Source organism: Vanacampus margaritifer, chromosome 9, assembly GCF_051991255.1.
Source record: "Vanacampus margaritifer isolate UIUO_Vmar chromosome 9, RoL_Vmar_1.0, whole genome shotgun sequence".
Lineage (NCBI taxonomy): Eukaryota > Metazoa > Chordata > Actinopteri > Syngnathiformes > Syngnathidae > Vanacampus > Vanacampus margaritifer.
Genome location: NC_135440.1, coordinates 24,278,914 through 24,301,650, shown reverse-complemented (window position 1 = coordinate 24,301,650; position 22,737 = coordinate 24,278,914). Strand labels below are relative to the sequence as shown.

General features: G+C 39.8%; 3 protein-coding genes across 7 annotated transcripts; 1 reads left to right on the top strand and 2 right to left on the bottom strand.

Moving 5' to 3' along the window:
• Nucleotides 1-678: 678 nt before the first annotated feature.
• Nucleotides 679-3,607, bottom strand: tfpt (TCF3 (E2A) fusion partner). Of its 2 annotated transcripts, none has more exons than XM_077575031.1 (7): nucleotides 3,354-3,607; nucleotides 2,833-2,952; nucleotides 2,368-2,493; nucleotides 1,906-1,976; nucleotides 1,760-1,829; nucleotides 1,441-1,599; nucleotides 679-1,054 (listed from the first exon to the last, which is right to left on the bottom strand). In XM_077575031.1, exons 2-7 carry the CDS (start codon nucleotides 2,929-2,931, stop codon nucleotides 980-982), a joined length of 600 nt encoding a protein of 199 aa, XP_077431157.1. In that variant the 5' UTR covers nucleotides 2,932-2,952; nucleotides 3,354-3,607; the 3' UTR covers nucleotides 679-979. The 2 variants fall into 2 exon arrangements, with proteins under 2 accessions (XP_077431157.1, XP_077431156.1); XM_077575030.1 differs by having other exon boundaries at nucleotides 3,359-3,606.
• ndufa3 (NADH:ubiquinone oxidoreductase subunit A3) lies at nucleotides 3,604-4,597 on the top strand. Its single transcript, XM_077575032.1, has 4 exons — nucleotides 3,604-3,647; nucleotides 3,944-4,018; nucleotides 4,100-4,177; nucleotides 4,430-4,597. The coding sequence occupies exons 1-4, from the start codon at nucleotides 3,641-3,643 to the stop codon at nucleotides 4,519-4,521; spliced, it is 252 nt and encodes an 83-aa protein (XP_077431158.1). The 5' UTR covers nucleotides 3,604-3,640; the 3' UTR covers nucleotides 4,522-4,597.
• Nucleotides 4,598-5,172: 575 nt separating this feature from the next.
• Nucleotides 5,173-22,121, bottom strand: LOC144058149 (BAR/IMD domain-containing adapter protein 2). Of its 4 annotated transcripts, XM_077576434.1 has the most exons (16): nucleotides 21,951-22,112; nucleotides 21,698-21,873; nucleotides 19,068-19,190; nucleotides 18,918-18,993; nucleotides 16,382-16,468; nucleotides 14,757-14,818; nucleotides 14,592-14,663; nucleotides 13,094-13,231; nucleotides 12,551-12,703; nucleotides 11,167-11,343; nucleotides 10,272-10,899; nucleotides 8,947-9,157; nucleotides 8,630-8,722; nucleotides 8,246-8,405; nucleotides 8,128-8,168; nucleotides 5,173-7,205 (listed from the first exon to the last, which is right to left on the bottom strand). In XM_077576434.1, exons 3-16 carry the CDS (start codon nucleotides 19,113-19,115, stop codon nucleotides 7,133-7,135), a joined length of 2,019 nt encoding a protein of 672 aa, XP_077432560.1. In that variant the 5' UTR covers nucleotides 19,116-19,190; nucleotides 21,698-21,873; nucleotides 21,951-22,112; the 3' UTR covers nucleotides 5,173-7,132. The 4 variants fall into 4 exon arrangements, with proteins under 4 accessions (XP_077432560.1, XP_077432561.1, XP_077432559.1 ...); XM_077576435.1 differs by having other exon boundaries at nucleotides 19,068-19,138; nucleotides 21,698-22,121; XM_077576433.1 differs by having other exon boundaries at nucleotides 21,698-22,120.
• Nucleotides 22,122-22,737: the final 616 nt, after the last annotated feature.

Genomic DNA, 22,737 nt, shown 5'->3' with positions numbered 1-22,737 from the left:
GTTCAGCTGTGTGATGAATTATGACCCGCGTACATATACATGAATATCGTCTTTTAATGCTAGGTTTTTATGCCTGACAAAACCAAAATTATATTATTTATCTCAGGAAATTGTACTAATTTATTCCCAACAGTCTATTCTTCCAATAGTCTTAAAATCACACAAACAAAATAATAATTGCGCACCTTGTAAGGTACAGTACGTCTGCATTAGTCTAATGAATTGTACAAGGTTAAGATGGGAACTACTTCTACTATTTTGATAATCTTGTCTTGTTGAATAATGAAAGCACAATATCACAAACATCTCTCTGATGTGGTGGGACTCTACAGCAAGTCACCAACACGAGTGTAGCCCGCAGCTTTGTTATAAAAATAATAGCTCACTAATGAAATGATATTCTAGAAATAATTGTTTGAAAATATCAATACTTACAGATAATGTATTTAAAGTGTTGCATGTTGATATTTATCCGCTTTCTACCGTGTTAAAAAATGTTGTTGACAATTATTGTGAGAAATCATTAACATAATCAGTGTCTTTACAAAGATTGTTATTAATGAAATAATTAAAGGTAAAAATGCATATTTTAGAAATGTGTATCAAACTGGTAGCCCTTAGCATTAATCAGTAGCCAAGAAGTAGCTATCAGTTTAAAAAAAGGTTAGTGGAAACTGATCTATAGCAATCTACTGCTTTTAATGGTTGTAAACAACATTTAAAACCCCACAAAAAAAGCAATTATTAAAAATTTTATACAAAATATTCACATCAGATCAACTAATCAAATCAGCAAATACCAATATACATAAATGTTATGGAAAAAATATATTTAAAAAAAGAATCATTATAAATGGGATGTCATTCATTATACAACATAAAATATCCAAATAAGACAAGACAGTACCTGTTCTCTAACTTATTTTCCAATCAATCCGGTCACACTGTGTGCCTCTTAATGTACATGTATTTATTTCTGTCAATGTGATAGTGAGGTCGGACTGGGCATTTCTCCAAACTGCGGGTCCGACAGCACCAACATGTCTGCTTCATTCTGGGGAGAAAAAGCAATGAAATCATTTGTAGATCCAAGCATTACATCAATATTTGCAATGATTCCTGTTTATCGCAAGGGATCCGAGAAACCCTGCGCAGAAAATGCTGTACGTATTGTAGCGTCTGTGTTAGTAGATACAGTACAGGCTCGTGCCTTTAAGAGGCGGGGCTGGTGAGGTGGCAAACGTTGGCGAGCGTCTGGATGAGAGATTCTTGGTGCCTGTGCTCATGTTCTGTGTTTGTTTCCCCGGTGTTAAATGTCCAGTTGAAAAGTATAAAACGACTGTGGCTCTCCTTTCCCACATGTGAGGGCATTACAGGAAGTATACCACAATATAGCAGCGAAACACTTTTAAATGTGAGATGGATGATTCAAAAGCCTACTTGTAAGTCTTTGTCCTTCTCTTGCTTCGGCGTCACGTGTCTTCTCTTCTTGGGCCCTGAAGGATGATGAAAAGCGGGAGCTGCGGTCGATCCCGACACGCCATTTATCCGATCATCCGCAGCTGCGGCAGCGACATCCGAAGGCGCTCCAGGCTCATCCTGGAACACATTTTTTTTGCATGAAATGATGAACATGAAAGGTGCGTCCAATCGAAGATGCCCGCGGTTCAAGGAGAATAACAGCAGTTTTTTTAATGACGTAAATAAAATATGTACAGCTAACAGCTGCTGTTTTTGCTTTCATTGTGTAACAGCGGACCTCCAGCAACATGGTGAGCTGAGCGTTCCTGTAGTCGTCTCCATGAGCGTCAAGAGTCTTCATGAGGAACCTGCAATGGAACAAAAGTCAAAAACAACTCCGATATAATTAAAATGAGATTAGATGAAAGTAAAACTCTTTCCTACCGCCTTTCTTTCTTCAAACGTCGCGTCAGTCTTTGGACTTGGTGAAGACGGCCGAGGATCTTGTGATTTACCTGAATAGGGCGGATGGCACAGTTGTGAGGATGATAAATAAATACACGTCTGCTTATTCTTATTAGATTAGATTCAACTTTGTTATTGCACATCACAAGTACAAGCAACGGAATGAAGATCGCATCCAACCAGAAGTGCTTTAAGCCGTGATTATTATTTAAAATATACATTATTTAAAACAAAATAAATATGGGAATAAAGACTATTGGGGATATCGGATATGAGCTTCATAGATTTTTGAGCACCTCTCAGACTAGTCTACATGAAATGGTTATCATTGTCTGGAGAGTTTCTGTACAAACCATGCAGTGGACATGGTTTGGGGCACAAAAGGATAGAAACAAATGCAAGATACAATTCAAATTGTGTGGAGACAAATACAGACGCAACCTGTTCAATCTCTTTGCATCGTCTGTTCAGCGCCAGATATTTCCTCTTGTCAAGAACTCTTCTCTCTTCGTCCTCCTGGGCGGCGGCGCTCTCCAGAAGTTCACTCCCACCCGGGCCCAATTCCACCTGCAGACATACCGGTACAATAATCTCAAGTCAGTGAAAAGTGCTCCATTTTTAAACAGAAAATTGTTAGAATAAAGTTTTATTGACAATTACTGTTGCAGTGAAAAGCATTTACACTTGAAGTGAATGGAAATTGCCATTAATCTGTTAAACAAATGTAATGAGTATTTTTCAATGAGGAAAAATTGTACTCCATAATATTATTGTTTATAAAAACATATAACAATAAAGCAGATTGAACAGCTAAGCTATGCGGCTGCTTTAAATACAAAATGTGTGACTATATTTGCTTTTGTTTAATTTGACAGAAAACTACACAACAAATGACTCGTAAATTACCTCCCCGGGTCCCAGCTCCACACCACCTGGCTCCAATTCTGCTTCGAGGATGTGACCGCCAAATAAAGGAGGGAGAGCCAAACCAGAGAAGTCTTCCATGGGCGCTGGGAGACTGGAAACCTAAAAGTGTAAAGCAAAAATAAAAACATAACAAAAAAATAATGAAAATATTTGTTGCCATGTCATGAAGCACAGTTCGAGAAGTTATTTTGGATTTAAATAGCAAAGTTGAAGTAAAACGACGCTGCCCAGTGCACTTGCAGTGTTTGTGTTTAGCAGTTTCTTGGCTATGTAGTAAAAGTAAGTAAAAGCATGCTGAAAGGTATTTTCTGACGTCATCTTTATTTGCGCGAATAGATTTGCAGAAAGCTATACTGCTGCTACAATCATTTATGGGTAACAATTTCCCGTCGTTGAGGTGTTTAGATACATTGAGTGGAACATAACTTAATTGGAAGAAAAGTACGCATTATCACGTGCAGAACAGATCAAGGTAGAATAGTAGGCAAACGGAACCGCACTTAACAGCAATCGATGTCCAAGTCCAGTTGAGTTCACGACCGGGGTACTTGCTTCACTTCAAAGTTAGAAAACAAACATTGTAAGTAACACATTCCAAAATAACCTAGTTATTTGTTAAAATAGCTATTGGATAATTTACTACCACGCTATAGTGAAGAATTTATCATTGAAAGCGACTCGCATCGCCTCGCTACTGTTTACATGCAGCGGGCGCATGAAATATACGTCACAACAACGACAAAACGACATTTCCCGTGAGTCACCAGTTCGTTCGTTACGTTCCAAGATGGCGGGTGCGTGTTTATTTGGTCTTTTCGACATGGCAATCGGTTGAATTAAACATCAATATTCCTGATATCATTAATACATACTGGAACAATTCATTTTAAGACACGTAAAATGCCAATTATTGTCTAGAATTAATATGATTTTACTAGATTAAAGACGTAAGTTTGACCTTGGGTGTATTGCTAACGTTGGCTAATGTAGTTAGCTTTTCGTGGATTAAAATTTCCTGTACAGTACTTGTAGTACTAGTAAATGCACGCCTTTTAACATGTAAATTATTAACGTTTGTGTCTCTGTGTAGGTGTTGCAGCCTTTTTAAAGAATGCGTGGAATAAGGAGCCGGTCATCGTCGCCTCATTCTGTATAGGACTAATGGGTGAGTCAATAACGAAACAGTATGCACGTGCATGATACGGCACATTGGTTAAATAAAATAATTGCTTATTTCTTTCGTCAGGTTTTGTGCTCCCAGTTATAAGTCCTTACACAAAGTATGCGGGAATGATAAATCGGGCGACGCCGTACAACTACCCAGGTAAATTATGTCACTACAGTCTGACAGTCGTCACCAGCTCGTTTTGTTTATTTATTAATTTTTAGTAATGGCTGTCATTACATATTTTAATATAGAAAACTCGTTTACCTTAACATTGTAAAATATCTCATATTTAGTGGAGAGCTAGATTCAAAATGATCTTAAAAGGCCAGTTTGAATAGTGAATGTAGCCACAAAGATACCTGTGAGTGTTTTTACTGTGCCTAATCTCTTCCTCATTCCCCATCGCAGTTCCTGTGCGAGATGATGGAAACATGCCCGACGTTCCCGTGCACCCGTGTGAGCAAAGGGGAGACCGGCTGCAATGGCTCAAAGACCTTTAATTTCACATTCTCACCCTTACTGTTCTGCCTCTCCGTATTTGTCATTATCCCATAATAAACATTGTCTATTTAATTACCTTATTGTCCGTGATTGTACTGCCAAGAAAAAAAAAATCTGGATTACGCAACAATGGGTTTAGATTTTGTTCCTATGATGAAAGTTCCATTCCATTCTAGGGCTTTCAAGCGGATTAACTCTTTGACTGCCAGACGTTTTCAGAAAAGGGATGCCGTGGGTGCCAGCCGATTTAAGCATTTTTGACTGATCTTTCAAGGTCCACAGAAAATTATGTGTTTGGACTATGGAAACACACATACTACCAAATGAAAGATTGGACTCTCATCTTTCACCAGAAAAAGAGTTTGTTTCCACCTTATTTCGTTTTTCAGTAATCAACAATAGAAAATGGTTAGTTTCACCTGTTTAAAAAAAACGTCTTTTAACGTCTTTGGCACTCCTCCATAGGATTTTACTAAACGTTATTTAACGTTTTTGGCAGTCAAAGAGTTAAAATTTGAAATGAAGGAATTGTTTCACACAATCGTTCGTCGGGGTGCACAAAGAACATAGGATGAACCGTGAGAACAGACGTCTTGCATTAAATCAGTAATTCTTATTTATCCAGAAAGTTCCAATCGGAGTGAACACAATGAAAATGAGAACAGATCTTTATTTCACACAATGTCAATATTCATTGTTATGTCCTGTTAGGAAACTACAGCCACACAGTACTGTGCCTGTAATTCAGTACACATTCTGTATATTTCATATAGTTAATGTTGAAATAGCAAGTGTTAACATTTCACTTTGGTAGGAGACTTTTACAATATGTCACACAGTATTTTTTTTTATATCTTTACATGGGACAAGTTACAACACTCAAGAAATGACACTTTGCTACAATGTAGTCAGTGTACAGCTTGCATTTTAGTGTCAATTACCATTAAGCAACAAAAGTGAGTACACCCCTATATGAAAATGTCCAAATCGGCCACATTAGCAACAAAATGAAGAGGGTGTTTATTTTTAGATGATCTACACTTCTTTGTTTTTTAATACCTTGACATTGACATCATTCTTCAACATTGATACATATATCCTACTACCAAAGTGAAAAGACAACATACATGTTATAATCACAATTTGTGCAAAATGCAAAAGCATCTGCTTCAACATTTGTGTGGAAGATGATGTCGTCGCCCCCCTCGAGGGACTGAAAATACCAACAGTTAGAACATCAACTTTACAAAGACAAACCGTTGGATGTCTCGTTTTAATACGAAACGCTTCCTTGGCTCTCGTCAACTTTCCTGCAAACCTTCTCCTGCACTTTCCAATAAACTTTTAATCCATTCCAGATTCTTCGGAGTCTCCCGGGTAAACGCAAACAATGAGCGTCCATCCCGCCCTCATGATGACTCGCTTTATAATGGGGGCATTTGAAATGTTCTTAAAACTTAACCCTCCTCAACTTTCTTCTTCCTGTAGATCAAAAAAAAAAACCCTTTTCAAATAAAAGCATCCTGCAGTCCAGACGTTAACTCTTACAGTTCTCGTTTGCATCCTTTAAAACTGGCTGCTACTGGTATATTTATTTTTTTTGACATTCATCTATAATTCATTAATTCATGGATTAATTACATTTCAAGGGTACCTCACAGTGCATATAAAAACATGACGAAAGGCGCTTTAAAACATTTTTTTTTAACTTATTACACAGGATGGGGTGGTCCACTCCACACTGTGTTTCTCAACCGGGGGTAAAAAAAAAAAAAAAAATGCAGGGGTCCTGAACCCCTTGTGAACAACTCACCGCTCTAGACAAGGTAAAGGGCAACACCTGTGATACGCGATGTCAAAGCAGCAGCATGTTTGTTGATTACTGGCCTAAACCTTTCATAACCTTCACCTTGCACTCTCATCAGATCATTTACAATCGCAAAGCAGCGTGAACACTTGAATCGAAAAAAACTCTATAAGGAACCGAAGGCAACAATCGGAATTTCTAATGACATTTACAGTCGGAACCTGTTCCCAAGGCACCAAACGTGAGTATAAATGTGCCGTGCTGTGAAATAGGAGCCAGTCCTGAAATCCGAATCGGCCAAAAGCACTTCTGTGAATGAGGCAAGCAAAAATAAAAGACTAAAGACAACTACTTTCTTACGTAAAAGCATCAAAATGTTGATTACAGCAGACTGATCATATACAGCAAAAATATCAGGAAAAAACATGTCGTTTTTGGAGTGTTAGTGTTTTTCTAGAGCAGAGGCGGGCCTAAAAATATGTACAGTATATATATTCATAATTATTTGTTCCATACTATTTTTTTTTTTTTTAATATAACTTTAGTAAGCCCTCGGAGGACTTCCCCGATCACAAAGCAGTGGCCCGCCCCTGCTTTAACAATTTAGGTGTCTTCTCTTAATCACAGATCAGTTCCGCCTACACACACACACACACACACACACGCACGCACACTTTTAGAAATACTGTACTAAAAAAGTAAACAAAATCAAAAACCTAACTACCAGATTAAATGACTAAAACGAAAAACAGAGAGGAGAATACTACTGAAGCGTTGATCCGTTCTGTCCTGAAAAGCGGCGCTCACTCGATGATCGGGGCCGAGCGATCGTTGGTGACCGTTCTTCGGAGACGGACGTGGGCGAACGGATTGGTCCTGAAATTCAACAACATTTAGAATACATAAAAAAAGCAGTCAGTGTCGGCAAATTAGCCACTTTTTCATACATAACACGCTAATTTTCATGCCAGTAATCTGTGAGCAACTGACGGCCCTCAAAAAAGGTTTATAATTGCCGACATATGGAAAAAGATGGCACCAAAGCACTACTTGTGCGGCATTGACTGGTCTAATAAACGTTCCCTGCCCTCACCTAGACATATTTCTTTTGTACTAAGATGCCACAAGATGGTACCAAAACACTACTTTTCTATCCAACAGGGCTTTGGCGCCATCTTGTGGCATTGAAGGACATTTCAGGAAGATCACAGAAACGGTGACTAGGCAATTTTTTCAGTCAAAAACAGAAAATGATGTGATAGCTTCCAAAAATCTGCAAGTAGCACATAGTCGAGCGAACACCATATTTGGTGACTTTTTGACTATTTTTCCAAAAAAAAAAAAATTGCTTTTTTTTTCTGGAGAAAAAAAAAGACAAAAAAAAAACCCCACAAAACATTTTTTTTTGATTCCCGCTAATAAATAAATGACATGAGTGCAATTATATTTACATTGTTTAGTGTATGACAAAAAAAAAAAAAACACAGTGGAAAGCAATCACAGAGTCAAATGCACTAAACATTTCCAAAGATGTGCGTCCAAGCTGCAAATATTTCGCTATAGTTATGAAAATGAATGCTGGGGGCAAAATAATATTAAAAAAAATGAAAGCAAATCTCGTAAGGGGTCAAAACTGTCATTGTCATTTGCATTTTCGATAAGCAAAGCAGGGGGAAAATGTGTTGACATTTGATTTGTGTGAGAGGAAAAAAAAAAAAAGCCATATCACCCCCCCCACCCTTAACATTTCGGGCCAGTTCCAGACGGACGTGAAACGGAAGCAGGTGTTTACAAATACCTCGTTGGAGAAGGCGGCGAGGAGGCCAACTGGGCACAGATCTGTCACAGACCAAAAAAAACACATTCTTACTCATTCCGTACTGAAGCGTCAAAGTTTTGTTTGATCACACTCTGACCTTGTTGGTGTCGGCCATGCTGTACGGGCGTGGCCGGAAGGTGCTGATCCTCTGTGGGGGGAAGGAGCGCTCGTCCTCCGACTCGGGGGTGAGGGTGGGAGACACCAGCTGGTCCAGCTGGCTCATGCTGGTGCTGTTGGCCTTGGAAAGGAAAAAGGAGCTGCGACAGAGAAGGAGATCGGGCGGGGTTGGGTGGGGGGTGACACACATGATCAGTCACTCGCCAGCCACTTCATTAGGTACACCTGCGTTTGGATTTGATACTGTTAGAAAGCTACTGTATGATTTTATTTTAGGTGAGAATCTCATCACGCCTCAAATCGAATGATCTCGCGTGATGTCCGGGGTGTACCTAATGTTGTGGCCAGTGAGATATGATCGTACCTTTTGGGTGTATGGTCAAGGCTGACTCGCCTCTCAAGGTGATCCATCCTGCTATGTTGTGGTTGAGTGTAGGAGAAAGGGAACCAGCCTTTCCTGTCAAAGACAAAAAAAAAAATAGACAAAGATTGATAAGAATATTCGTTTTAAATGAATCGAGAGTCGGCTTCTACAAATGGAAATGTATGAAAAATGTGAATATTTTTCCGTGCAGTACATGAAGAGAAAACTCCCTCAAGGTTTTGGATGAAGCGGCCTTGGCGTGCTTCCATAATCTGATGGCATTGAGAGAACCTTGCAACATGCAACATGCAACATACCGTCCGGTCCGATCATTCTGCCCGTAGTGCCACCCGTCTCTCTGCTCCGAGATCAGCAGGGTGATGCTGTCGCCGGGCAGGAAGTGCAGCAAGGAAACACCGCCTCCTCCTCCACCGCCTCCGCCGCCGCCGGCGCTTTCCGATGCTCCGGGCGAGTGAGCGAACATGGCTTCCACTCGCGTGGGCCCTGAAAGAGGCAGCATCCTGGCACCTGGGTGAGAAAAAGGAGAAATTAGAAACTTTTGTGCTCAAGGGCTATGTTTGGATTTTTTTCAGACAGTCATTTGTAGATGAGGTTATAATGAATAAACATGCAAAATTCACCCTGGATTCAAACCCGGAACATTAAAATAGTGAGGCAGATGTTCTACCCACTACCGCACCGTGATAAAATGTGTCACTGAACATGAATTGAACTACCATCCATTTTCTGATCAAACTATTAATTTAAACAATTAACGAACCAATTATTTAACCCTATAAAGCCAAACGTATCATATTAAATACAAGACATTTTAAAATCCTGATGTATATGATCTGACACATGCATTGCACGTATCATCCATTAGAGGGCAGTATCACCCTGGTGATGGCTTTTCCAGCGACCTTGCAAGGTCGCCCCAATTGAGAGAGGAGTGCCTATACTTATTAATAGTGGGAAATGCTCTTTCTGATTTTTTTCGAAATACTAGTATGTTTGATATGTCTGTTTATTATTATATTTTTGACCATTTGTTATAAATGTATGAATTTAAAGCATTGTGAGTCATATGTGGAAAAAATTTTGTTCAAAAGGACCAATAAATACTTCTATTTACAAAGAATCAGAATTTTCTCATATATTTCATGGTTCAGTGTTTATAGGGTTAACCCTATAGCGCAACTTTTTTCACCAATCAGAATTCAGCATGTCCGCGTTTTTCAGTCCTCTGATTGGTTGGTCGGAGCAGGACTTGTTACAGTCAAATTCAGCTAGCAAAACACATGTTAAACCATTTCATGAAAAATAAAATGACTATTATACCGTACAGTACCTTTATTTGATTTGTGGATGGCTGTTTTTAAAATAATATTTTTGTTGAAATGTTTTACTACATTATACCAGATGTTTTTTTTTTTTAAATAAAATAAGAAATAAAAACAATTTAAAAAAAGAAAATTAATACTAAAACTAATAAAAACCTAAATTAAATAAAGGAAGCATTACAAAAAAACAGCTCTGAGAATGAGTAAAAAAAAAAAAAACTATTGTGAAAATTCCAAAACTATTCTAAACTCTGGTCCCAAACATATTTTACAGAAAAAAACTTTGCGGTCCACATCACCTTGAAAGCCGCCCATCCTCATTTCACTGCCAGGCCTTTTGGGTAGCGGAAGAGTGGACGTGGCGCACATCTCAGCAGTCTTCATCAACCAAGGATGAGCAGTTGGTAGAGTGTTGTTCCCTCCCGGGCCCACCTGTTGGTGCAGCAGCTGCACAGGCGTCATGGCCCTGGACATGGGGGCGCTGTGGGGCAGCGGTGGGCTGTGCGGGGCGCTATGCGGGGCGCTGTGCGGTATGGCCAGGGTGACGCCCTGCGAGCCGCTTCCCGTGGGGGACACCTGGCTGAGCGACATGACGGTGGAGGGGATGAGGCTCGGCGACAGGTTGCTGGTGTTGGCGGCCATGAGGAGGGAGGAGAGCTGCGCCGCGCCGCCCGTGGGCGTGGACGCGGACGGGCTGGCGCTGCCGCTGGTGCTGCCGTCGGCCGGGGGGCCGGTCGCCGACACGCTGAGGGGGGAGCAGCTGTGCTGGGGGGACGCTCCGGGGGCGGGCACGGGCCGGAAGGTCTGAGGGGAGTCCTGAGGACAGGCGTCGTTCTGGGAGGAGGAGGAGGGCAGCGAGCGCTGCTGCTGCTGCTGCTGGGAACGGTCGCCATTCAACAGAGGTGGGACTTCTTGAACGGACAGCCTCTGCAAAAGAAGATGAAAGCTACTTAAAGTGTTGAAAGAAGGGATTGGATGTCAATCAAAGCTTATAAAATCTGTTAGAGTGACGGAAAATTTGACAATTTCAGCCTAGAGAAAAATCTGGACTGAAAAATGAAAACAACAGATGAAAGCTACCTCCACAAAAGAAGACCAAATCCGAGATTCCAACCCAGAATCGCAGAGCTGTGAGCCCAAACATGCTAACCACTAATCCACCGTGCTGCCAACGCCTGACATTGTAGCCCCAACCTGTTCTGACTGAGAGCAGCCCAGCTTGGTCTGTCGGAGGACCTCGGCGATCCCGGCGGCGCCGGAGCTCTGTGGCGCCGTGTGACGCAGCAGGTTGAGAGCGCGCTCTGGAAGTTTGGTCGGCTGAGTGCACGACTGCTGCCACGACGACAGTTTCTGCGACAGGAGCTCCCTCACCTGTGCCCAATACAAACAATAGGGGTGTCAGACAATTACAATTTGTAATCGTAATTAATCGCGTGACTTGCAAATGTTATATCTGTTCTAAATGTACAATAAAATATTTTTTCCTAAGTTCACTCTTGTTGACATAAAAGTGTGTGTGGGGGGGGGGGGAGTTAAACTAATAGAAATATGGCTGCATCTGTTAGTCATTGATACAGTAATTTCATAATAATTTATAAAATTGAGTTAAAATAAAAAAGATGTACTGTAATGTAAAAAACAAGTGTGATATTGATTTGTGTTGAGGTCATTTTTCTGCCACTAGATGGCATAATTGCATTTGTAAGAAGCTGGTCACAGCTCAGTGCATTTTTCTTTTCATATTATTTCATTTGCTCCCAAAAACTTTTTTTTTAATGTTTTGTGTTCCAAAGACATATTTATATGTTTTTTATGTTTTTTTATGCTAGAGCATACTGCAAAGAACGGTTGAAGAAAGGGTAGTTATTACAAAAACGGCCAGAAGATGGCAGCAGAGCAAAGGAGATCAACCAGGGTCAGGTTGGGGAAAAAAAGCTCATTTACTCACAGTTCTATACAGATTTGTCAATAATGATGAAACTTAGTTAATTCTTAAGCTAATTCTTGCAAAACGGAAACTGAGAAATAAACTTTTTTTCCTGATGAAAGAAGAGACTGTAATCTTTCTTTTTGTAGGTTCCATGTTTTTATAGCAATAGAACACAATATTCTGTGGGCCTTGCAAAATCAGTCAAATTCCGGTAAAACAGCCGGGAGTGAAGGGGGTTGCTTCAGTGAAAATGGCTGGGAGTGAATGAGTTAAGATCTATCTAATCTTTAACATGAAGTAACTTCTGAAATTCTGCACATTTTTTAAATTGTAAAATACAATTTGACCCAGTCCCCACAAATAAATAAAAACAATATTATTAAATTTAATACTGCAAATTTTTTACGTACATGTGTCATCTGCGTTGCAACTGGAATCCCCACAGTACAAGCTTTCCATTAATCGTGCATTCAAAAAATAACTGACGTTAAAGGAACTTTAAATTAAAAATCAAAATTAACGCATTAATTTTGACACTCCTAAAAAAACGTGCAAATTAATGACCAATTTGGAAACACAAACTCAAATCTTTTACATTTACTTAAATGATGTCAAGTATTGAATCAATGGCAACTGGCTGCATGTCACCTTGCAGTGGTAGTTGATGAGCAGCTTCGTCACGCAACACTGCCGATCCACCAGGAAGCAGTACCGCCTCCTTTCCTCGGTCAGCGCCGACCTGTAACCCGTAGCGACCAGCGTGTCCAGCTCCACTTGGCGCCGACTCATCAGCTCCACAAACTGAGAGCAGACGTCAGACGGATTGGCCATTAATAACCCAGCATACATTCTTTATTTGTAGCCACACACGGAGCTGCAGTGACCTTTGAGTGCATTGTTACAAATCAGGAATAACACGCGTGACATCACTTCCTGCATCACAAAGAAATCCAAAACAGCACCCGTGGCCTTGTTGACCTTTCCTCCAAAAGAACACTTGCTCCTTGGCTTCCATATTAAGTAAATAAACCCTCTCAATCTTCTCATTGTGAACTCGTTCTCTGAACAATCAGCTGATGCAGATTGCGGCGTAAGCTCATTTTGAGCGACCGGTTTATTTCTTACAAACAATACAGACTCACCGCGAGCTAGCTTAGGATGCCCGACTGCGAAAGAGTTGATGGTACTCGCCTGCATCTCTCGGTCTCCGTACTTGTTCGGGTGACGGCTGCCCGAGCTCTTCCTGCGCAGCTTCTTGAGCTGAGCCTGGCAGCGCTCGATGGAATCGGTTTTGGACCGCCGCTCGTTCTGGTACTTCTTCAGTGTGGCCTAGAGGGCAAATTCCCATTTTTGTGAATGTTTTATTTAAGGGTGTCAGGCGAGTACATTTTTTGATTGTAATTGATCGCATGACTTCAATAGTTAACGAAGTAAGTTTTTATACTCCTAAGTGGATTTTTTTTTTTAACTTATAGAAATATGGCTGCGTATTTTAGTCATTGGTACAGTAATTTCATAATATTGAGTTAAAGCTAAAAAGGTGTACTGTACTGTAAAAAACAAGTGTGATATTGATTTATGTTGAGGTCATTTTTCCTGCCACTAGATGGCATAATTGCATATGTAAGACGTGGGTGACAGCTCAGTGCATTTTTCTTTTCATATTAAGAGCTATCTAATCTTTAACATGAAGAAACTTGTGAAATTCTGCACATTTTTAAAATTGTAAAATACAACTTGACCCCAGTCTCCACAAATATATGCATTATTATTAAAGGGATACTTAAAGCGATACTTTCTCAGCAGCAAAAAGTTAATATTTTGTCCAGAATTAATTTGATAACTTCATTATTTTTCATTAATACCTTTAAAAACTAATTTTTCCACTTGCTGTCGACTGAAGATGACATCACCTGTGCTGAGGAAGTAGGTAACGACCAATCATGGCTCAGTTTGTTGAACAAACCCAGAAAACAGGTGAGCCATGATTGGTCATTTCCTACTTCCTCAGCACAGGTGATGTCATCTTTAGTCGACAGCAAGTGGAAAAATTATTATGTAAAGTTATTAATTGTACAAGAAAAATAATGAAGTTATCAAATTCATTCTGGACAAAATATTAATAACTCTTTACTGCTGAAAATGGCTCAATGAGTCAAGTATCCCTTTATTAAATTTATTACTGCTCAATTTTGATATGGACGTGTCTGCCGCATTGCGACTGGACTTCCCCCATTAATCGCCTGTTAAAAAAAAATTGTGGCGCTAAAGGAACTTTAAATTAACTAAAAATTAACGCATTCATTTTGACATCCCTAGTTTTATTATATCGATGAAATGACACTTCTGCAATGTCAAGTAGTCAGAGTACATACAGCTTTTATACTGATGGAACTTTGCTGTCCCTAAAAATATCTCACAACACAGCCGCCCACTAATGTCTAAAATGGCAACAAAAGTGAGAACACCCCTTGGTGAAAATGTCAACATTTTTTTTCCAGTGTCATGTGACTCTGTGTAACAAGGTCTCAGGTGTGAATAGATCACGTCGCTACTCTGTATTGAACATAAAACCATCACAATGCAGAGCCCCCACCACTTTAAAATGTTGTATTTCTAGGCAAGGCATCTCGTGAACTTGACTTGAACCACAACTGCGGGGAGACCTCGCGTCCTCGCCTTGACTTACTGTGAGGTATTTGATGTCCAGTTCCAGCTTCTGCTCCAGTTGGGCCAGCAGCTCGGAATGAAACAACTTGAGCTGTTGAAAGGGATGGCCAAAGACACGCAGACAAACGTTAATTCCCGTCTTCTTGATGTCTGCGATGAGCCGAGCGCTCGTCCTCCATCTTACCACGTCTTCCAGCTGCACCTGGATCTGTCTATGGACCTCGGCCATCTGAAACAATGTGTCTCCTGCACAAAAGGGTCACGCAGAATAGAATGGAATGGAACAAAACAGAATAGTCTGTTGCGATTGTAGGGAGACAATGAAAAAGCTGCTTAGCAGCTTCACATTTAACAGCGCGTTATAAAGAAAGGTACATAACGTATGGATCATGTGAACCTTGTAGTTGGAGTTTTGTTTTCCAATTATTGTGATGATACAGTAGAATATGAAAAGCTTGATGCATTAAATTTATAATTTTTTTTCCTTTCAGGTATTTTTCAGACTAACGTCATCAGTTTTTGACAGATTAGGCTTTGCCGTTTTCGTAAGCGTATCGTTCCCTTGCCCTCGGCTCACCAATAAATATTGAGGCGTGTTGCGACGGGCAGTTTGAGAAGCTTTATGGCCATCACACGGCTGCATGGCATAGTATAATTTACACTATAAGTTTCTCGAAACAGGATCTGTTAGCGTAACATGAGCTACTACCACGAAAACTAAAAACGCTGAACTCCTAGAGCAGGCATTTGCGCAAACTCAGGGAGAGTCTAGTGGTAAAACACAATAGAGGAAGTCAACCCAATTTTTTTGGGACAATAATATGTTCTATGCAGCCCCACTGGTCTAAATATGGCATTCTGGTTAATATTGTGTAAGTAGAATATGTGAATTAAGCAACGAAATCCAGCTATTTTTATCCATTTCAGGGGGCGGCCATTTTGTCACTTGCTGTCTAGTGAAAAATGACATCACAGTTGCTCAGGGCTCAGGTAACAACCAATCACAGCTCAGCTTCAGAGAACAGGTGACCTTTAATTGGTTGTTGCCTGACCCCCTGAGCAACTGTGATGTCATCTTCAGTCGACAGCAAGTGGCAAAATGGCCGCCCGCTGAGATGGATAAAAATGGCCGGATTTTGCTTCGTAACTCTTATTCCACAAATGTAATATTAATCAAAATGTCTTATAGTGAGGTCACATATAACTTATTATAGTTAAGAAATGTTTAAAGTTGACTTCCACTTAAAACTTCTTAAAATACGCTTTTACAATGTATTATAAATCAATAGAAAAAAACAGTAGGCATAAAATAATAATGAATAAAAAAAATCTAAACAATAAAAACAAAGTTCAATGATGTCAATCAAAACTGCGTCTTGTGTACATACAGTAGTTATAAGATGGTATAAATATAACGTGAATGCTTTCAAGGACTTTTAGCGGTTTGCACGCAGGCCCTTGTGGAGCGAGCCTCCTCTCTGCATGGGCCACACAGCGCCGCAGTATGCAGCGAGCGGCTGGCAGCTCGCCCTCTCGACACCCCTGCCCGCCTCCCCCGCTGTTTTCGGCATCACAATGAGATCATGTGGTGTTGTTAATCTCCCAACAATGAGTCCACTCTCTCCCTTTCCCTGTGTTTCCTCGCTCTCTACATTTCCTCTTGTGTCTTCATCTCACAAAGCTCCCGGGCCCACAGACTATTTCCCCACGCCCCGAATCCTCTGAGCTGGCTTGAGTCTATAAGCGGCTCATTTTTATTTTTTATATTTCGCAACGGCGTCCTTCGATGCCCCTTACGCCTGCGCTCACCCAACTCCTTGGAGCCTTGGCTGTCGCTGGCCAGCTCTCCCAGCTTGACCAGAGCGTCGAAGTAGCCCTTCGCTGCTACCGTCACTCCTGGAGAAGACAGAGCATAGTGGGGAACTTTCATACTAGCTCATAGAGTTGCTTTTGTTATATACCTTTTCCATAACATTAATTTTGCATATAAACCAGTAAAGTAGTACATTTAGCAAGTTTACAGATGCTGTAACCATTTTTCTTTTCACTTTTATTTCCTCTAAGTTTTTAAAGGGGGAAGTCAACCCCTCAAAAAATTCTTGGCAATATTATGCTCTCTGCAGCCCTACTAATCTAATCTAAACATGGTATTCTGGTTAATATTGCGTTAGTGGAATTTGAGTTAAGCAGCATTTGCTGTCGAGTGAAAACGAGATCACAGTTCAGGTGCTCAAGGTAGCAACCAATCACAGCGTGGCTCCAGAAAACAGGTGAGCTGTGATTGGTTGTTGCAACCAAGTGGCAAAATGGCCGCCCCCTGAGATGGATAAAAAATGGCTGGATTTTGCTTCATAACTCATGTTCCACAAATGTAATATGAATCAGAATGTCATGTTTGGACGAGTGAGGTCACATATAACATTATTGTCAAGAAATGTTTAAGGTTGACTTTCCCATTAATTCATTCACTCCCATCCATTTTCATTGAAGCAAGCCCCTTTGCTCCCAGTTGTTTTACTGGGCCCACAGGATACTGTGTTCTATTGCTATAAATAAATAAAAATTAGAGTCTCTTCATTCATCAGGAAAAAAATACATTTCTATCTGTTTCCGTTTTGCAGCAATTAGCATTAGAATATAGCTAAGTTTCATCATTATTCACAAATCTGTTTAAAACGCTGGGGAAAAGAGCTTTTTTGCGACATGGCCCTGGCTGATCTCTTATACTCTGCTGCCAACTGCTGGCCGTTTTTGTAATAACTACCATTGCTTCAAGTGTTCTCTTCAGTTCAGAGGCTGCATCAAAGCCTTCTGTATGCTCTAGCATAAAAAAATAATTAAAAAAAAAAACGTTAAAACGTATAAATACGTTTTTGGGACCATGGTAATATTTTAAATAGAACGTTTTTGGGAGCAAATGAGTTAAATGTATGCAATAAAAAGCAAAAAGTCGGCCCATAAATTAAAAAAAAAATCTACTTAAGTACAATTAAGTATCATAATTCCACCATTACACTATCATAAGTATTGGGACACCATACTAAAAAAATGGATGGAAATGAGGAGTTTAAATGCTACAACAGCTTCAGCTCTTCTTGTATTTGAGGTTATTTTTAGCCTTTTCATGAGGTCACACCAACTCATCTCTTTTCATTTTTAAGTGGTTCTTCCATGCCAAACTCACCCAAGCATGCCTTTATGGACCTTGCTTTGTGCCCTGGGAATAATAGAAAAGGGCCTCCCACTAATTTGGAAGGATGCGGTTGTCCGCAATGTCTTGATAAGAAGAACAAATATAATCCTTGATTGCGTAATTCATTGATAAGGAGTGTTTCACTACTTTTGTCAATTAGGGGATTTGATTCGATTTTATTGCTGGTAGTAAAATAATCTAAAAAGTATCTTTAAAAAAAACTCAACCACGAGGAATATATGAAAAAATATAATCTTGCACGTGATGTTTCCAGTGTGTGTGATTTATGATTGTTTGCATTTGTTTATGCAGCTGTCTCTTGCTCCCAGACAAAAATTCTCCTTGGAGAGATAAATAAAGACAAACCATGAACTTTGCTTTCCATGTTTGCTACCTGATACTTCTGCCGGCTCTCAGTATTGAATGTATGAAATGCAAAACAAAAATATTGTTGAATGAAAACAATCTTTTTGTTTTGGATGTCAATAGATTGTAATGTGCACTGTTTTAGCGACGAGCGTCTAATCGGGTCATCGCTCGCACCCACGCTACATTATGTTTTTCCTACTTATTGTCATGCCCTTTGCATGGGGGGGGGAAAGGAGAGTCTCATTATCTGGTGGACTTCTCAGCTGCCGCATATCGAGCAATACGACGGGCAAACGCTACTGAACTGGGCGGCGTGGCTCAATGGTAGAGCGGCTGTCTCGCAACCGAGAGGTCGTTGGTTCGAACCCGTGCCATTGTGACCAGCGTCATCAGTAAGTGAATGAGTAGTCGAATGTATATATATATATGAAGTGCCATTTACCATTACAAGTAAAAACTGCGACCCCTGATGTTATTGGGATACATTAATGTATACTTCTTCTTTTTTTAAGCCGCAAACAGCATGGCAGTGTTGTCAAGGTAGAATTGGATTGCCCTGTAGCTACTGTACACTATAATTTTCAGAGAGGAAACCGCACTTGTATTTCTGTGACAGAGACTCCCCACCCTTCACTTTTGAGTTTAAATGTGTTTTAATAGGTGTGCGGGATAAGTAAAACTATATTCATTTTTGTTTTGTGTTTTTAAGATTATGGATTTTCACCTATTGAGTGGGTTCGGATTGCAAAATGCCATTCTTTTTTTCTTTTTCTTTTTACAAACCTGTGAGAGCTTTCTCATAGTGTTTGCCCATGGTGACAAAATTCTTCAAACTGGGGTTAAAGTGGTCCAGTATACCCTGTAGACAAACATCAAACATGTCAAGACACATTACTCCTGCAAATCATCACGAGCAAAATAGAGCGTTCGTACCTTATAAACATTTTCCGTCATCTTGTTGACCTCGTCCGTTCGTGACATTTTCTGCTTCTATTTCTTTCGATCTGCAAAAGTGTATTGTTACTGATGAAACTCCCTCTTCTTGGTCAGGACGCTCTGATTTACAGGAGATGAGAAGACAGATACAATTATGGTGTATTTAAGAAAGGGAGGTTTCGTACTGTATTCATGCAAACGTGTGAGATTTTTTGCAGGTGATTTACAGAAAAAAAAGGCAGTGGAGGGTGTTTAGAGGTCGCTGTGACCTCACGTCAAGATATGAGCGCACGACCTTGACTAAAAGCAGATATTTTCACACGGATCTCCTTCCAGACAGGCTGGGCCAATTCCAGCTCTATCGCGCTAATCCAAATATTCCACAAGATAAGAAGAAAGGGGCGGCGGGGGTGGGAGTCACAGGTGTCAGAAATGGGCGACACAAGAGGATGTCCAGTCCGGCGTTGCTTGCTGGCAAAAAATGTGCAGCCATCAGGTTTTTTATGCGAGGGAGATTACAGGCAAGATGTTGACCCAGATCAGCTAATGCTACACGACACACAAAAAAAAAAAACACTTCCAGACTCTTGCTCATTAGGGCCATTAGGGTGTTTGTGTGTGTGTGTGATAGAAGTGCCGCTACAACAAAATTCAGGAGGAGAAAAATAAAAAAGAAGATTGTAAATTCTTTTGAGGTGGCGAATATCTGGAGAGATTTTATTCTGGGGGAGTTGCAGTGTTTTTAGCATAAGAGGAGAAAGACTGCAGGTGGTTGGGAGCTGACACAGAAGATGCATTCATGTGCTTTTTTGCCTCTTTAAATGTGCATGCGAGGGGGACTAATTGATGCATTTGAACACATTTGCTGCAAACACGACTGAAAATCTATCCATCCGTCCAAAATTACATTGTGGGTGGTGTGAAAAAGTGAAGTAAAAAGTAGATAATTTTTTGTGTGTATCTTTAAAAGGTGAAATGGCCACACACCCCACTCTAAGGCAGAAAAAACATGTGACTTCTCCCAACCAATCAAAGAAAATTAAGTTACAAAATTACAAGTAGGTCTTTTTTTTTTTTTTACAATTATAATTTTTTCATAATTATATGTTTATATATATGTTTTATATGTATTATTGTTTGAACTTTTTATTTAAAACATTTTCAACAAAACAGCAAAGAAATATAACTGTTATATTATAATATAAAAGCCTTTTTAAAATTTAAATCCCACTTAAAATTGTTTCCAAACGGCGTGATTTTTTTTACTACCAAATAAAAATGGGAAAAAAACCCAGATGAAAATAAAGAAAAAAAAATCAACTGGACTAAAAAATAAATAAATAAATAAATAAATATATATATATATATATCATCAAGAAGCATGCATATGCAGATCTTGTGATCATAATTATATAATAATAAAAAGAATAACACACTATTTGTGTTAAGAAAAAAAAAAACTTGGAGCTACCCAATATAATACTAATATATCATTAAAACATTCACAAAATAAAAATGATTACATTTTGCAGAAAAATGTAGTAATGATGTAGCAGAGTCAGTGATTAACAAAATGACACAACAGAACCTACAGCCCTATACAATTCAGTTGTATTTCACTTTGAATTTCAATACATTTGCATTAAATTTTAACAAGTATTTTATTTTTATTTTTTTTACAAAAAGTAGTATCAGGGATGTGATTTGACCAAAGTGAAATTATCTGAAAATTTAGCCGGGGGTCTGGGGGCCGCTGGCACCCAGCTAGGTCCAGGGCAGTGCCCTGGTGGGGGGACAAGTGGGGCGAAACCCCCCGGAGCTCATGGGTTTTCCGTGTTTTTAAGTACTTTCAATGCACTCACATGACAAAGAAATAGACAAAACAACAGCATAAATTTTCAATGTATATTGAACTATCCCATATAAAATGGCAGTTTTAGTCAACTCAAAATCAGTCACATTCAAAAACATTGGACTGCCTTTGCTTTTAAAAACTATCACTGAGAATATCATCATATCTAACTAATGTGATTACTAAGTTAACACATAAATAATGTTGAAGAGTTCAAATTTCATGAACAAATAATTGTATCATGACCAAATGAAAAGTAACTCATATTAGAGCATACCACAAATGTCTTTGTCATAGCAGAAGATGTTATCTGTCGGAGTCATGTGCATACACAGTGAACTACTAAAAAAAAAAATCGGAATTTTTTTTTTGGGGGGGGGGGGGGGTAAAAAAATTAGCGGAAAAATCACATCCCTGGTAGTATTTATGTGTTGAAAAAGAAACTCTGCACTGGGTTAATTTTTTGGAGTTACAAAATATTTCATTGAGTTTCCTATACGGTAAAGGGTTAAGACTAACAATGGTGATGGAAAGAACAGGAAGAACAGCTCAAATTTCACAATATAATATACGACCACCACACAATCGGACAAAGTACCTACTAAACTCATTTACAAAGCCAAACTACTTTAAAGATCCTTGTAATGCGCAAAAAAAATGCACAAAATGGTCTTGTAATTGTAGTTGTTGGATGTTTGGCCTTTTGCAGCCTGTTGAAGTGAGCAACAAGTGTAACAGCACGAGAAAAAAAAAAACATATGAAGAAAGTAGTTACCTTGTTCTCATCTCATTGTCGGAAGAGGCGAGCAAGCAAGCGAGACTTCCTGATGAGCCGTCCTCTCTTTTCTTGCGCCGGGTGGGTTTAGTGAGTGGGGGGTTGTTTCATGAGGCAGGCCACTAAATCTCAACTCCCCTCCACCCCTTTTTTCACATGCTCTCTCTCTCCCTCGCCTGCACACAAGAATGGAGGTCAGATATTTGGTGCCGTTCAGTACCTCTCCTCATTACTGAGCCGATTAGCAACATGCCTTCACGGATGCAAAATTTTTATTTTTTTTCCCCCCCTCTTTTTTTCCAGGAGCTCTCTCTGCAGCCCTCCCCTCCGCTCGACGTCCACCAGGCTTCCCACCGGAGCCTGATCAGCCTCCAAACTAGCGGCCTGCCGCTCTCCTGCTCTCTCTCTCTCTCTGGGCCTGAATAACAATGAGCTGACAGGACCTGGCCTGAATAGCAGCAGGAGAATAATGACTTGAACTTTTTAAGCCAAAAAAAAAAAAAAGTCCATGCAGAGGCCTGGCCTACATAGATCAAGAGTAGCACACATTCCTGTTCCCGAAAGGACACGGTGGGCAGGAGGAGGCCTCACTGCATGCAAACATGCTGCAGCCTCGGAAGCACTCGACTCTTCTTCATGGGTTTGGCACATCCAGGGCTGAGGAGGCCCTGCTTTTGTTACCTACATCGTTAAAACGGGCTTTTTTCTTTTTGTTCTGAAGAAATACTCACTGGACACTTCATTAATTCTGCCTTTTTTTTTTTTGTTGTTGCAAAAATGCTTCAATTGATACTGTTAGACAGAAATTAAGAATGTCAGTTTTTTTCCACGCAACTGCAATCACTTCACTTTTCAAATCAACTTTAACAATTTGAATGAATGGGAATGGCGTTAAGCCGTTCCAGCTCCTCAAAGGAACCAACATTTTGTTACATGTTTATAATGAAAGAAAAACTGAACATTTTTGTATGATATAAGTATGAAAATAGCAATAAAAAATCTAAAGAGACAGGTTTTATGAGGAGAAGCCTTGCGTAAGC